The following is a 17,067-nucleotide window of genomic DNA, read 5'->3' as shown; positions in this document are numbered from 1 at the left end:
CTATCAATCTGCTTAGCTATTCTTTCACCTTCACCGTTGATGCCCTTGTACGCAGTAAACTTCTTGCTCTTTTCCATCTTGGTCATTTTCCAATTTTCTTCTCTAAAATCCTTTAACATATTGTCACCTTCCAAATCTATGCCTATCTCTCCCACAACGTCATGTTTGAACCTCTCCAATCAGTTTTATCTCCTTGCCACAGCACTGTAATGGCCCTAATCAAGGTCACAAATGACATCCTCTGTGACTGTTGCATTATCCCTCCGTGTCTTTCTCCACCTCTCTGCAGTCTTTGACATGATCAATGCCTCCAGCCTCCCCTGAGGCCAGCCTTTGCTTGATTTTATTCTTGCCTATCTAATCGTAGCCAAAAGCACTTTTATTTTTGCTCCTGTGCTATTACCCCTGGAGTACCACCCCATGGTTCTATCTTTTTATCTACATTCTACCAGTTGGCAACATCTGAAACTATGGGATTAGCTTCCACATAAACTTTGAAAGCAACCAACTCTACCTCTGCACCACCCCTCTCAACCTCTCCACTGCCTGTGTGTTATACTGCTTGTCCAGCAACACTCTCCATTTAAACATTAGGAAGATTAAAGTCATCCTCTTCAGCCCCAGCTACAAACTCTGTACTCTTGCCACTGATTCCATCTCCCTCCCAGCCATGTTTTTGGGTTGAATCAGATAATTAGCTATCTCTGTCTTTTTTGATTTCCAACATTGCTCATTTCCATTCCTACCTTGGCCCATTTGCCTTTCTCACCTCCAGAGTTGACTATGCCAATACTCTCCTCGCCAACCAGCCTTCCTTCCATGCTCAATAACACCAGCTCATGCAAATATCTGCTGCTCATATCCTATCCCACTCTTGGTCTCCCAATGTCTTTAACTTAAAATGAACAACCTTGAGTTTAAAACCTTTCATGGCCTTGACTACCTATCTCTGCAACCTCCTTCAGCTCTACAACCCCTGAAGCACTTTGTACCTCTGGCCTTTTGTGTATGTCCCAAACTTTCAGCCACCAAGGCTGGTCTTCTGATGTTTGCTCCACCTTCCTTTCCTTCTGAAACCCTACCTCTTTGACCAAACTTTTAGTCACCCCTTCTAATATTTCCTCCTTTGGCTCAGCATTCATTTAAAGTCATAAGTCATATTTTCTGTTACGCCTCTGTGAAGCATCTTTTCTACATTTTAAATGCTATAAAATTGCAAGTTGTTGAGAACATGACTAGGTGTATAATATCAAGCTGAAATGTTGATGATTGCAAGTGTGTTCCCTCGTGACAGTGATGATGGTAGTGCTGCAAGCAATTTGTGGTGAAGAAAGATTATTGTGCAGCATTAAAGCATAATGATATGTGAAGTGTGATTTGTTTTTTCCTTGAATGTTTTGGTAAATAAGCCTATTGGTGACATTAATAACAAGTGAAATTGTGTTGGCAATCTATATAAACAATGAATTTACCATGAAAATTGTTGGAGGAAACACACAATGCATCAGTCAAAAGAAATAACCAAAAATGTCATGTATGCACTCTGCTGTATTTCACAGTGGTTAGCAAGTGCCATCATCTAGACTCATCTTATTTGCCTTGTACAGTATAAAAACTAGTCACAATGTTGATTGCTGTGTGGCTGCCTAGTTAGTTATCTGAGGCATCATATAGTGAACAAGCAAAACTTAACAAAATCTTTGTTTTCTCTAGATCAAAGTATTTTAAAACCAGTTCTATTGGGGAGCACTTTACTATAGAGGTATGTGATATGCCATTTATTACACATCATCTGATTTGCACACCATTCACCTTATTGACTAATACTGTGCAGTGACAAAGATGGCTGAGTAAATTACTGTAAAAATTGAGCACAACAGATTTTGCATTTGATGCAATTAACATGCCTGTAGAAGACTGCATTGCTTCATCATTTAATGTTGCCATTGGAAAGGTATAAATAATATTTCTGCATGCCAAATTGATTTTTTTTTAAATCCCGTTCACTGGTGTGACACTTGTTTGCATTTTCCATTGTGATCTACTGCAAGCTTAACTATTGTCCCGTGCCTTGGAGGAATGATCTCGGAATCAGCCCAGTTCTTAGTGAACCTAACTGCTGATTGCAAATCCTTGAAGTAAATTGGCATAATTTAGTGATTTTTTTTTTTAAATTCATCTCCCCCCACCCACTCCAATAAAAAAAGTGAATGAGTTTTATTAGAGAGTAGCTGCTGTTAGTGATTGATCAATAGAGAATTGAGCATTGTGCACAGTCTTGGCTTCAGGCTACACAAGGCCTTGAACCTGTTTTTACACAATCAGTACATTCACTGTTTCAGCAATTTTTCTAGTTTTTGTTTGAAAACCTTTTGAGCCAGTCAGGAGATTTCTTGTGGCCTTTGGAGACGACCAAAAAGTTGATTAAAAAGGGGAAAAAAAATAGAATGAATAAATTAGCCAGGAATATTGAAGCAGATTGAAACATCTTTTACAAGCATATAAAAGGAGAGTAGCTAAAGTTTACTCGGGTCCCTTATATGCAGAGATAGGAGAAATTATCATGAAGATTGAGGAAATAACAGAGGTAGAACCAATATTTTGTGTCTGTCCTCACAGTAAAAGAAACAAATTACATATCAGAAATAGAGGGAAACCAAAGGGGCTTATAAGAGTGAGGGCGGCGCAGTGGTTAGCACCGTAGCCTCACAGCTCCAGCGACCCGGGTTCAATTCTGGGTACTGCCTGTGCGGAGTTTGCAAGTTCTCCCTGTGACTGCGTGGGTTTTCGCCGGGTGCTCCGGTTTCCTCCTACAGCCAAAGACTTGCAGGTTGATAGGTAAATTGGCCATTATAAATTGCCCCTAGTATAGGTAGGTGGTAGGGGAATTGAGTAAAGGCGGGGATGGGGTAGGAATATGGGATTAATGTAGGATTAGTATAAATGGGTGGTTGATGGTCGGCACAGACTCGGTGGGCCGAAGGGCCTGTTTCAGTGCTGTATCAATAAATAAATAAAAACTTAAAGTAATATAAGCAGAGAAAATGTATTAGAGAAGCATAAGGGACTAAAAGCTGACAAATCTCCAGGACCTCATGGGCTACCTCCTTGTGTTAAGGAACTCTTAATGCACTGAGGAAACCTTAGTATGATCAGACAAAGTCAACATGGTCTTATGCAAAGGATATAGTGTTTGACAAATTTATTGGAGTTTTTTGAGGATGTAGCAAGTAGGATAGATAAAGGGGAGCCAGTAGATGTAGAAACATAGGAGCAGGAGTAGGCCATTCAGCCTGTCAAGTTTGCTGCACCATTCATTTAGATCAAGGCTGATCATCTACCTCAGTGCCACTTTCCTGCCCTATTCCCATATCCCTTGATGTCATTAGTATCCGGAGTGTATCGATTTCTGACCTGAACTTGTTCAATGATTGAGCTTCCACAGCCCTCTGGGATAGAGAATTCCAAAGATTCACCACCCTCTGAGTGAAGAAATTCCTCCTTATCTCAGTCTTAAATGGCTTACCCCTTATTCTGAGCCTATGGCCAGAACTTTACACCAACCACCATTCCCACCCTCTTTCCCCGCCCCCCCCTCCCCCCCCCCCCCCCCTGAAAAGAGCAGGATGGTGGCGAGGGTGGAGGGGCGCATATAATGGAGTGGGAGGCTCGGGGGGCCCTTCCCAACCTGCTACCGCCTCCACTGCCATTTTACACAGGGCGGCAGTGGTGCAAAAAGGCCCGTCCGCCCCAGGTCATTCAAGGCCCTTAAGTGAAAATATACATTACCTCCTAGACTCCTACTTCACAGGTTGAAATACTCGCAAGTTTATCCAGTGCACAACTGAGATGCAGAGACCAGGAGGAAGGTCCTGAATGATTCATTATGATAAAATATACAGTATTTATATAAAAAATATAAAATGGTCACTGTCAGGACTCTAGTCTACACACAAACAGTATAGTTCTGTATGTGTGTAGACTAGAGTCCTGACAGTGACCATTTTATATTTTTATATAAATGCTGTATATTTATAATAATTAATCACTGAGGACCTTCCTGGTCTTTGCATCTCAGCTGCTCACTGAATAAACTTGCAGCAAGTATTTCAACCTGTAAAGCAGGAGTCTAGGTAATGTATAACATTTTCTGAGCCTTCAGGCAATTGCTATGTTTATTTTAAGCAATGCAGATACTGGTACAGTGTGGCACAATCTGTCTGGGCACAGCTCCATGGGTTTCTGTTTAACTCATGACCAAACAATCACTGACTTCGTGGCTCCAATTTTCATCTTTTTAAACAACCTTTCAAGTCCAAATAATACTGTGTGTCCCGGACCCAGCCCGAACCGGGCACATGCCGTTGGGTCCCTTCGGGTTCGGGTTGGGTAGCAGGCATTTAGTCCTTCCTCTTCTTGAAGCTGGGTTGCAGTCCCAGCAGTGGCCACTGGTCCTGGTGGCGCAGCTGGGACTAAGAGCTGCCAGCTCGCAGATTGGCCAGCAGCTCCATTAGGCGGGACTTCCTGCCTCACTGAGGTGGAAGTCGTGCCTGCAGACCAATTAAGAGCCTGGGGACCGTAAAATATGATCTGGATCCCCAGGCCGGTGGAAATGGAATGATCATCACCAACTTTTTGGTCGGTGGATGGCTCCTGTCTAATGAGAGTAAAATTCCGGCTTATTTCCCTTGGTTCTGGCCTCACCAGCCAGGGGAAACATCCTACTGTCTATAGTAGTATATGTGGATTTCCAAAAGACATTCGTTAAGGAGCAAGGGGATTGCAGTACAAAAATAAGGAAGTCTTGCTACAATTGTATAGGGCTTTGATGAGACCACACCAGGAGTACTGTGTGCAGTTCTGGTCTCCATAGCTACGGAAGGATATACTTACCTTGGAGGTGGTACAGTGAAGGTTCACTAGATTTGTTCCTGGGATGAGAGGGTTGTCCTCTGATGAGAGGCTGAGTAAATTGGTCCTATACACTCTGGAATTTAGAAGAATGAGAGGTGATCTCATTGAAACGCACAGGATTCTGAAAGGGCTTGACGGGGTCGATGCTACGAGGATGTTTCCCCTGCCTGGGAAATCTGGGCACAGTCTCAGGATAAGGAGTTGATCATTTAGGACTGAAATGAGAAATTTCTTCACTCAGAGGGTTGTGAATCTTTGGAATTCTCTATCCCCTGGGTGTTGTGGATGCTACATTGTTGAGTATATTCAAAGCCCAGACAGATTGATTTTTGGTGTCTCTGGGAATCGAGGGATATTGGGAGTGGGCGAGAAAGTGGGGTTGAGGCAGAAGATCAGCCATGATCGTACTGAATGGTGGAACAGGCTCAAGGGGTAAAACGAGGGGATAAAAGTGGAGTATGTGAGATAAACTTATACAATGCTAGCAGATATGCATAAATTTTTACAAAGTGTCTTATTATTAGCAAGTGGTCAGCCTTCAAATTTTTGCTATTTCATCATCTGAAGGGCACGAAGGCTTTGTGCGCACTGTGTACTGTAGGAGCCAAATAGCTGACCTCAATCAGTGCACTTTTATGCTACAAACATTTCCTTGTATCCTCGTACTTGAACCCTTCAGAAAGAACATCCTAGCATGCTAAGCTGGAGGCCAAATTGATGTAATCTGTGCTTTCATTATAGCATCATTGCCAGTTCTTGAGGACTGCAATATATCTGAAACTTCTGATACTTAAAGTGGAAGAAAGGTTTTTGTTAAAAGTAACTCCCCTTTTTATATAGAAGAAAATAATTTGTTTTTTAAAAAATCTAGAAATCCTGATGTGTACTATATTTGTAATTCTAATTAGTTTTGTGCTGGGCTGAAGTCTTGCACTTTCAAGGTAAAACTGCTATATAACACCATCTAGCACTATTTATCCATTAAGGACTGGCTTACTCGAAGTCATTGGCTTACAGGCTTATCTAGAGCCAAGAACAAAGAATCCCAGTGACAGATTTATTGCACCATGTGCCGTTAATGACTCAGACTGGTTGCTCAATCATCAACTGTACCCTGGGGTATCGCAGACTGCCTGGTTCAGGTATTGGATTATTCAGTCTGCCACAAAGGGTTGACTTTGTTTTCAGCTTCTGTTATCAATTGTATCACCTTGGAATCACCTCAACCCCATAGAGATTTTCCCCCTCCTCCCCTCCCCACAAAACAGATCAGTGACTAGCTAGTCCTTTGACAACTGATGGCAAGGGCTCTAAGTCTTCTCGCGAATGGTATATGAGCAGCACAACTTACCATAAAGGCTGACTATATTGCCACTGTCTTCCTGACCACAGTATATGAGCACACCATGCGCCATCCAAATTGTTTCACCAGTTGGAGGTGCAGAACAGCAATCCATCCAGTCATGGTAATCTGACAGATAGTTAAGTGCAAAACCTGAATTAAAATGAAGTTCCTTCACTAGGCATCACTGTTGAGATGTGCTAATAATGGATCTCTAGATGCTGATAGCTGGTGCATTGATAGATGTGCTTGTTTTTTGAGGGTGTGGTTGTGGTGATTGTATTGCAATACATTATGGTCTAAATTACCTACATGTAGTCGTCGCCTTATTACTTTTGAATCCTTATTGTAACACCTGTTTCTAATGTTTAAAATTATTATTACTATATAACAAAGTTGACCTTTTTGATTTCTGTAGGGAAGACTTGCTGTGGTCAACTTCTTTATGCCTTTCACAGAAACTGGGGAGCTTTGACTTGGCACACTGTTCTCTTATGTACAAAATTTCTGTCTAATGTCCTTTGACCACTGAGTCCCATATATCAGATTGTATAGAAAAAGCTTCTCTTCATGATGTATGACACTAAGTTAAAATTAACCACCACTCTGCTTATTTACAGTTTGAGAATTTGGTGGAGAGTGATGAGGTACGTTTACATCGGTTCCCTTGGGGAATCTGTCAAAGTGCACTTATTGTCTATTAGCGTTAACTGTCACAGCTGTGTTCCCAGCAGACTCATGAGATCACTATGAGACATATCTAATCACTACAATTGTGGCTAGACACAAGGTCTAAACCTGAAACAATGCTGGAAATTCTGTTGTCTTTGTGTCAAATTTTGGTACTTGAAAATCAGTATCTGCAGGCCTCGTGTTTCCAAGCATTAATTTCTGTGATTTTGTTTGAATTAATTCTAGGATTTATTTTTCAGAAGAAATGGGAAAAGCATTTAGAATTATTTTTCCTTAACTATACTAAAGTGACGTCGTTTTACTTTGTTTTCTTACAAAATATTTTCCTAGTTCTCTTAACAATTAACAACAATATTGAGATAGCTTCTATCCTGTATTGATCCGTTAGTGATTGCATACAAATGTATAAGATATATAGCATAAATAAAGCCTGTGATAATTGGTCATCCCATTTTGGTATCATGGTCATAAAATATAAGTGACAACCAGTGAAGATGGTACCAAAATATTTTAACCTGTGTGGGATAGTAGTTCTCTGACAAATGGTGAGGTTAATGGTTCTGCAATATGGTGAATGTGTTGGACAGAGAACTATATTCGCTTGTAGTGTAACTTGGGTAATTTTGCAGGGCAATGTTTTTACAAGAGTGAGCCTGATGGAAAAATTTGCTTAGTTATAATACACCTTTGACCCTTGTTGTGTAAAGTGATGTGCACAGGCAGATCTCTTAAAAATATTGTTCTTGGTAGCTTCCAGACTCTAGCAGTGTTCTGCCTGAGTGAAAACAGACTGCAGTAGAAGCTATGAAGCACATGGATGCAGTCCTTAAAGTTTTTTTTTACGTAACGAGATGTCTTAGGTTATGCTCATCACTTTACACAACAGCAAAGTTAAGACTGCTGCGTGCCAAACTGGTGGTCACTGCAAATGGCCAAGCGACCTTACACTGGGATTTGAAAAGGTATTAGGCTAAGGATTGAATATAAGATATTAAACATACCCTGTTTCACACTACTGATACTGTAAATCAAATTACAATAATACCATTTGCTGTGCATTGATACTGCTACATGAATAGTTATGCGAATAACACTGCATGTCACTGTTAGTGATTTTATATTGTGTTCATGATTTTGTTTAATAGAAATAGCTGAAATACAACTACTGTGCACTTTCCCCAATATTTTTATGCAATTTTAAAATAAATATGACAAACATTCACAATTTTAGAACAAGGCCAACAGATGCATGGGAACACCTTCACCTGCTAGTTTCCCTCCAAGTTACACATCATCCTGACTTGGAAATGATGTCACCGTTCCTTCATCGTCACTAGGTCAGAGTCCCGGAACTCCCTACCTAATAGCACTGGGGTTTACCTACACTGAAAGGACTGCAGCTGTTCAAGAAGGCGGTTATCACCACCTTCTCAGGGCAATTGGGATGGGCAATAAATGCTGTCCTAGCCAGTGACACCCTTTCCCATGAATGAATAAAAAAAATTATGGCAAAAGACTGACTTGAAATTTGCAAAAATAAAGACCTTATAACCATTTCCAGATTTACAGTTGGAAAAACTTGTAAGGTTCTAATATTAGTGACACAATTTAATCTGGTGTAAGACCTTTAATTTCTAAAGTTTTTCTAAAGTTAATTTCTAAAGTGAAGAATAAGAAGTGATCTCATTGAAACATAGAAGATTCTAAAGGGGCTGGATAGGGTAGACGCGAAGAGATTATTTCTGCTGGTCGGGGAATCTAAAACACGGAGGCACAGTCTCAGGATAATGGGCCGATCATTTAGGACTGAGATGGGGAGAAATTACTTCACTCAAAGGGTTGTGAATCTTTGAAATTCTCTACCACAGAGGGTTGTGGATGTTCCATCGTTAAATACATTTAAGGCTGGGATAGACAGATTTTTGGTGTCTCAGTCAATCAAGGGGGATGGCGAGCAGGTGGGAAAATGGAGTTGAATCCTGAGATCAACCATGATCATTTTGAATGGCGGAGCAGGCTCGATGGACTATATAGTCTACTCCTGGTCCTATTTCTTGCGTTCTTGTGTTATGCAGTGAAACACTAGAGAAAGAAAAGATATTTTTCCCTTTCAAGGAAGACATTTTCCAAACACATGGAGCATCCTCAGAATATTTGAGTTTCATCACCTAATACATTTCCGAGGCAAGGATTGCTATTGGAATAGGACCAGCCCTAATGGTGTCCAGAGGCTACGCCTGCAAAAGTCGCACTCCAGCCGTGATGAACAAGAGTACTGTGTGTCATCACCAATTGCTGGCTCAGTTGAATAACTAAATCATGAGCTTACAATAGAGAATAGATGCTGCAAATTTGCTCTGCTTTTTGTTTAGTATTTGCTTGATATTTGTTAAAACAAAATGAACACACAAAATTTGCTTAGTTTTCATGATGTAACGTTAAAAAAAAAAATCATCCTTTTAAGGATCTTTATGCAAGTAAAGATAATTTTTATGTTACAGGTATTAGAATTAATTTTGACAGTTTGATTTGGAGCATAAACATTTTGTCTCCTATTAACATAAAATATAAATGAAATTATTCTTGAATATTTATTTTTAGTATTGATTGTGGCTTGCTGCTTCTGAAATGGAAATCATATTGTTAACACTGTCCTTTATTAATGCATACATTTACTGTGCTACAAGCTGTAAGGCATGGATTCTAATAATTTGCAAACGTTACAGTAATTTATAAACAGGGGAAACAAGCTGTCTTATATGCAAAAGTTTAAAATGTATGACACAAGATGGGCAAAAAAATGATTCTTTAAGCATTTTAAAGTAGAAACCTATTGTGAGTTTTGTGATTTTTGTTTTATTTTTACAGGCTGAAAGCCCAGTATTCAACCAGAGGTAAGAAGCTTGAAAAGTGGTATAATTGAAGGAGTACGCTTTGAAGCTGAATCCTAACTTCTTTGTGTATCCACAGGAATTAGCTATATCATTCAGCTTAACATTTAAATTAAAGATTCCTTCTCTTTTAACCTGTACATAATGGTCACTCAAACAAATGTTCTTTCCTTTCGAGGTCCTACACATGCAGAGGTACAGAAATCTTCTGCTCACTATATAGTCTCAAACTCATGGAAGGTGATAATCACCTATTTCTGAATGATGACCTAGTTAATTGTATGTAGAGGATGATTTTATTTCCTCTCCCTCAAGCTCAGGAATGCTTGCGCTACTTATGTTTCTGTTGTTGCCAACCGATGATCAGTTAGGAATTTAAAAAGGAGTCAGGCACAACCTTTCCACTGAAAAGGTAAGAGAATTATGGAAAAAATGATCAGAGAAGGTTGCTGAAGCTTACATACAAATGGATTCAAGAGACAATTGGGCATGTTTGTAGAAAGGGAAGGAATTAAGGAATATGTGAAAACATGGATAGATGAGGTTGATCTATGAAAAAGCAGTGGTTGGTTGAAATGAATTAACACTGGTGCTAAAATGGCAGACAAAGGAATATTACAAAAGCATCTTATGTTGCTCCAACAAACAACCGTAATTTCTCAGCTACTCAGTCTTGACAGCAAAACTTTAAATTTGGGCAGTCTTCCAAACTGAACATACCTATGAATCTTGAATTGTTCAATAAACTGGCACTGTTTGAATGTTCACAGTTCTAATCCTGACAAATAATGAAATCAGCTTTTCCATTGATTCTGGTTTTCATATTAAGCTTTGCTATGTTTAAAATGAGCTGATGCGTTGGGAATTTGAGGCAGAGGAAGAAAGTCACATAAAATGGACGGCTGGATGCGGGGGGGGGGGGGGGGTGGGGGGCGGGGTGGTGGCAGGTGTTAATGTTGTTGTACAAAAGATTAGGATAGTTTAAAATCCTGGAAGGTAGCGCATATTTGGGTCGCAAAATTTGGATTTGCAGCACTCATTTCTTCAGGGCTACAATGCTGTTTTGTTTCCAAAATGATGTTCGCAGCACAGGCGTACACTAAAGGTCTGCTACCCAACCCGAACCCAACGACGTGTCGGGGTCGGGCTGGATCGGACCCGCTGTATCACCACCTCAGGTAAGTGACTCTAATATTAATTTACTTTTTTGACTTTAAAGGTGATTTTGTGCTTTTAAGCTTGTGCAGGTAAGTAACAAAGTGAAAAACGGAAGGTAGGTTAACTGATGGTCGGGTGGGGCGTAGGAAAAAATGGAAGGACTCTGGGTTGGATGGGGTTCTGTCGGGCTAGGATCGGGTCTTATTTACAGACCTGAGCAGGAGTCTGTAGCGTATACTTAGGGCGTGGCCGCTGGCATAATGCTGATTTGACACGAGCGCTGCTATTTTAGAGTTCAACGCTTCAGCTAAATGCCCCATCTTAAATTCATCCTGCTGCTGAATGCATGTTCAGCTGTAAGGACCCCACCCCCCCACTCCCCACCAGTGCTATTTAAAGGGATCATCAACTACTTTCCGGTTAGTTGCTGATTGATTTCTACTGGTTTTTGCTGAGTTTGTAGAAGTATTTGGTGGTTTATGCCATTATTTAAAGTTACTGAAGTCTACAGGGCATGCTGTGAAGGCTATAGTCCTGACTTCAAGGGTTCTGCACAAAACATGGATGCAGTAGTTTGTACCCCTCTTGGACTACAGGGAGAGTGAGCAGAGATAACACAGATCAGGACAAGCTGCTGGAGGAGGGGTAGAAGGGCTATCAGCAGGAGGCCATATCCGACCAGGGTGCTCAGGGAGCAATTCTCCTATTTCAACCTCAGCAAGGAACAGTATGTCAGATGTCATTACTTCACTGAGGAGGTGTTCACTGAAATCTGCTACCTGCTGCAACCTCAGAACAGGTCGAGGACCTCATTGCCTTCCACGTGTTGCAGAGTGCCATTGACTGCGCACACGTTGCTTTGCAAGTACTGCATGTGAACTCTGGGGTGTACTGCAACCAGAAGGGATTCCACTCCCTCACCGTCCAGCTGGTGTGCGACCATAGGCAGCGAATCATGCATGTCATTGTTCGGTATCCTGGCAGCAGTCATGTGGCGGTCCGCTGTACCATCTGTACTTGACCCATCATGACAAACCAGAGGGTACCTATAGGGTGACACAGGCTATTCACTGACCACATGGCTGATGACTCCTGTGTGCAATCCATGCCCAAGTGCGCAGGATGCAGACAGTGACAGCCATGCTGCCACACAAAATGAGAAAGAGAAAACCATTGAAGTGCTTAAACGACACTTCTGTTGCCTAAATTGCTCTGGAACAGTCCTGCAGTGTTCAGCAGAGCGTGTCAGGATTCATCATGGTCTGCATGCTGCACAACTTCAGCATCATGAAGGTACAGTCCTTTCCACCAGGTGTACAGCAACCAGCTGAGGATAAGTAGGTGGACACAACCAACACATACTCCTTTCTGACCAGGCTGTCCCTGATCAACTCATGACTCATTTGACTCTGATACCAGCAAATGTAACCCCAATTTCCCATTCCCCAATTGTCCCACACTTCACCTCCCCTCTGTTACTGGCCATCACAGCACAGCACTAGTGTGCTGGAGGAGGTACCAGAGGCAGCTGTGGGCAGTCCCCCGCGGAGGATGGAGGACAGACACAGCCCTGCTCAGCATGACTCAGGAGTAACAGGAAAGAGGCTCTACCTAGACCAGCAGAAACCGATGTGCTACCGCCTCAGAGTTCCCTGAGGCATTGTGCGGTCATGGGCTGAGAATGGAGGAGTCCATCCAGCTCATGTGCGCCACCATGTTTTAGGACTTTGAACGCATGAGCTTCTCCATTTAGATTGTGGCCATCCTCATGGAGCGTCATATGCAACAGCACTTGGAGTGCATGGAGGAACTGCACACTGACGTTCACAGGATGCATTCCAAACTATGTAACCTTGACCAGTCAATGGTAATAGCGCAGGATGTCTGGATCGAATGTCATTTGTGCCCCAGCTGGTGCTCCCCTCCAAACATCTGGAGCGCCAACCAAGGGCTGAGGCAGTCACCGAGGTAGATGAGGCGCCACCCCTCGGGCATCATCAGGCTCTTTGGTCCCTCTAACGGAGGGATCATCTCTGCAGCAGGATGCCGTGACGGAGGCTGTCCCTGCAATGATGCAGTAGCCTCTGGAGATGCCACAACAGTCACCTTTACGACCAGGATGACCGCCACGTGCATCTCAGCCACTGGCAGAGACAAGTGAGCAGGCTGCCTCCACCTGCTCCAAGGCCACAAGGTGAGCATTGTGTAGATAGCCAAGGGCAGAGGACACCACCTCAGGCAGAGCAGTAAGTCGGTTACTGGGGTATCTTTTACATGCAACTGTGCACTGTTTTCTTTTTATGAGCACCATGTAAATATTGACATAAGCCAGATGTGTGAGCCTCTTTTTATTAATGTCGGGACAAGAAAAGAGGTATAAAGTGGTGAAGACAAGCAAGGGTCCATGTGACCATGAAACCTCTGGGCAGATGTGTATCCTTCAATGGCGGTAGGAATTTACATGTTCCATGCTGCGTCCTCAATGGAAGTGTTAGCACGGGCAGCTCAGAGTGAGTTCCAGATAGTGCTGTCACCCCTGGGTCAAATGGGCTCAGTCGAAATGAGTCTGAATAAGATGATCCCTAATGTTAATTGGCATCCTGACCAAACCATCAAGCCCCTCACCGGACCTGGCCACCTCTTTGTGCAGCCGGGTCACCTCTGGTCTGCATCTTCTCCCTCCGCCGCCTCTTCCTACTCCTCTTCCATATCCTTCTCCTCCTCCTTCCTCCAGGGCCTCACCTTCAAGGTCCACACCACTCTTGAGAGCCATGTTATGGAGAGCACAGCAGGCCACTACAATGACCAAGCCCCTTGCATTTCAGGGTGGCACCTGACCTGTCCAGGTACCAGTACAGCATCTCCAGAAGTCTGATAGCCTGCTCAGTGGTTGTCCTAGTGAGCAGATAGCTTTAGTTGTATCGCCTCTGTGCTTCTGTCTCTGGCTCTCGTAGGGCGGGTCATTAGCCATCTGTTCAAGGGAAATCCTTTATCCCCCGAGGATTCATTCACATACTTTGGGAGTTGAAGTGAAGAGGTGCGGCAGCTTGGACTGGCAAATGATGAAGGAGTCATGGCAGCTGCCAGCAAAGCACATGCACACAAGGAGGAAGCTCTTGTTGCGTTTGCAGACCAGCTGAAAGTTGAGGGAGTGGAAGCCTTTCCTGTTGATAAATCTGACTGGCCGCTCACTGGGTGCTTTGATGGCCACGTAGGAGCAATTAATGATTCCCTGCATCTGGGGGAATCCAGTGATGGAGGCGAAACCCACTGCCCACTGTGTCTGCAAACCGCATCTTCAAGAATTGAATGTACTGTCCAGTTTGCGCAAATAGGGCATCAGTGACCTGCGAGATGCAGTGGGGCGCAGTCGTTTGTGAGATGCCACCAAGGTCTGCGGCTGATCCTTGGAAAGAGCCAGAGGCAAGAAAGTTCAAGATCACGAGACTTTGACGGTTATTGGCAGGGCATGGCGACCAGTGCAACAAGTTGTGAGGTCTTCAGCGATGAGGGCACTGATATCTGTGACCAGCTCCCCTAAAGAGTTGCAGTCTCCGGCGCCACTGGTTCCCAGTCATCTCAAGGTAACTCCATCTTCGATGGTAGATCCTGTGCTGAGGGTATGGCCTCTGTGTCCTTCCTGCCCCTCATCCCTCTCCTTTGCCCTCTTTATGCCCGGGGCTCTACCCTTCTTGTGGAGGGTGTTGCTCCTCATCACCACTGGACCCAAAGTATGAGTCGGTCCCCATTGCCAGCTGCTGCTTTCCTTGTGCTCGTTTGGCAGCCTTGCCCCCTCCGCTTATGCCCTCCCCATGATGCCAGGTGGGTGATAATCTTCTAAACTGCTCGAGCACTTACTGCCCACCCTCCCACAACCCACACTGACTCAATAGCACTTGTGTGCCAATGGCTGAGTCCCCCTCGCACCACTCACCCTTTCGTGGGTCCCACTTAATTCCCTGAGGTGGCCATGACTGGCTCCCCGCTATTTGTGTCTGCCTCCATTCACCTGGTCTGCATATGCTGAGGCATATGCAGCCCCTGCGCTCCTGTCAAAATCAGAATACGCCCCTTGTTATGATCCTGTAGTTTTTTGCTGGGGAAGAATGCGGTGTGCCTTTAAGGCTGGGAAGCGACCCATACTGCTTTGAGGCAGCAAGCTCCAAAAACTGCTTCAAAGAGTGCATTCTCGTTCCCCGGGATGCAGCCATTCAGGACCAGAGATCGAGAGGTACATTGTTGCAATTTAATTTTGAACTGGCTTATAGTGGAAACAGACTGTTCTAACTGGAGAAACAGACAGACAGTTGTGTGTTAGCACCTGAAAGGAAATCTCTCTCACCATTTAAACTGAAGAAAGAGAATTTAGTCTGTTTGTTGTTCTCTCAAAATTCTAAAAAGCCAAGCCAAAACAGAGATCTCAGATAATTTAAACTGAAGGAAGTGCTGTTAGACTATGACAATGTTTTATCTCTCAAAAATTCCAAAGCCAAATTGACTCAATAAAAAGCTGTTGCAAGTTGTTAATTGCTGAAATTCATCTCTGGAGAAGGAGCAACTATTTCGACTTCTGAATTAGACGATGGACTGTTCCACTGTTGAAGAACCTGTTATTCCCCATTGGATGGCTGTGAGGACTTCAAGCAGCCTTGGACTGTTCACAACCGACAGGAGCATAAATCTGCAAGGACTCTAATTTTTTCTGCTTTAAATATTGTTAACATCTTCATAGTGTTTAAGAATTTAGTTTTTCTAATTAAACAGTTATAGAGTCTTAAAGTCATAGAGTAATACAGCACAGAAACAGGCCCTTCGGCCCACCGTATCCATGCCGGACATCAAGCCTTTCTATTCTAATCCCATTTTCCAGCACTTGGCCCATAGCCTTGTATGCTATGGCATTTCATGTACTCATCTAAATACATAAATTTGTGAAGGTTCCTGCCTCTACCACCCCTTCAGGCAGTGTGTTCCAGATTCCAACCACCCTCTGGGTGAAATTTTTTTTCTTCAAATCCCCTCTAAATCTCCTGCCCCTTACCTTAAATCTGTGCCCCCTGGTCATTGACACCTCTGCTAAAGGAAAAAGTTTCTTCCTATCTGCCCTATCTGTGCCCCTCATAATTTTGTATACCTCAATCAGGTCCCCCCTCAGCCTTCTCTGCTCTAAGGAAAATGACCCTAGCCTTATCAGTCTCTCTTCATAGCTGAAATGCTCCAGCCCAGGCAACATCCTGGTGAATCTCCTCTGCACTTTCTCCAGTGCAATCACATCCTTCCGATAGTGTGGCGACCAGAACTGTACACAGTACTCCAGCTGTGGCCTAACTAGTGTTTTATACAGCTCCATCGTAACCTCCCTGCTCTTATATTCTATGTCTCGGCTAATAAAGGCAAGTATCTCATATGCCTTCCTAACCACCTTATCTACCTGTGCTGCAACCTTCAGTGATCTATGGACAAGTACTCCAAGATCCCTCTGACCCTTTGTACTTCCTAGGGTCCTACCATCCATTGTACATTCCCTTGCCCTGTTAGTCCTCCCAAAATGCATCACCTCACATTTCTCAGGATTAAATTCCATTTGCCGCTGCTTTGCCCATCTTACCAGCCCATCTATAACGTCCTGTAATCTATAGCTTTCCTCCTCCCTATTTACGACACCACCAATCTTTGTGTCATCTGCAAATTTACTGATCATACCTCCTATATTCACATCTAAATCATTAATGTACACTACAAACAGCAAGGGTCCCAGCACCGATCCCTGTGGTACACCGCTGGTATTAGGCTTCCAATCACAAAAACAACCCTCTACCATCACCCTCTGCCTCCTGCCACTAAGCCAATTTTGGATCTAATTTGCCAAATTGCCCTGGATCCCATGGGCTCTTACCACCTTGACCAATCTCCCATGCAGGACCTTATCAAAATCCTTACTGAAGTCCATGTAGACTACATCAACTGCTTTACCCTCATCTGCACACCTCGTCACATCCTCGAAAAATTCAATCAAATTTGTTAGACAAGATATCCCCCTGACAAAGCTGTGCTGACTATCCTTGTTTA

At 43.2% G+C, this 17,067-nt stretch overlaps 1 protein-coding gene across 1 annotated transcript in view; it reads left to right on the top strand.

Annotated features, from left to right (window-relative positions):
* The window catches only part of ap1ar (adaptor related protein complex 1 associated regulatory protein), a 136,188-nt gene that overhangs the window by 62,384 nt on the left and 56,737 nt on the right, over positions 1–17,067 (top strand). Inside the window, exons 2-4 of the mRNA XM_068039817.1 lie at positions 1,714–1,762; positions 6,877–6,903; positions 9,818–9,843. Of these exons, the coding sequence (XP_067895918.1) occupies positions 1,714–1,762; positions 6,877–6,903; positions 9,818–9,843 (102 nt within the window). The remainder of the gene's footprint in view (positions 1–1,713; positions 1,763–6,876; positions 6,904–9,817; positions 9,844–17,067) is intronic.

This window comes from Heterodontus francisci, chromosome 1 (assembly GCF_036365525.1).
Source record: "Heterodontus francisci isolate sHetFra1 chromosome 1, sHetFra1.hap1, whole genome shotgun sequence".
Lineage (NCBI taxonomy): Eukaryota > Metazoa > Chordata > Chondrichthyes > Heterodontiformes > Heterodontidae > Heterodontus > Heterodontus francisci.
The sequence above is the reverse complement of the archived record's forward strand: the minus strand, read 5'-3'. Positions and strand labels throughout refer to the sequence as shown.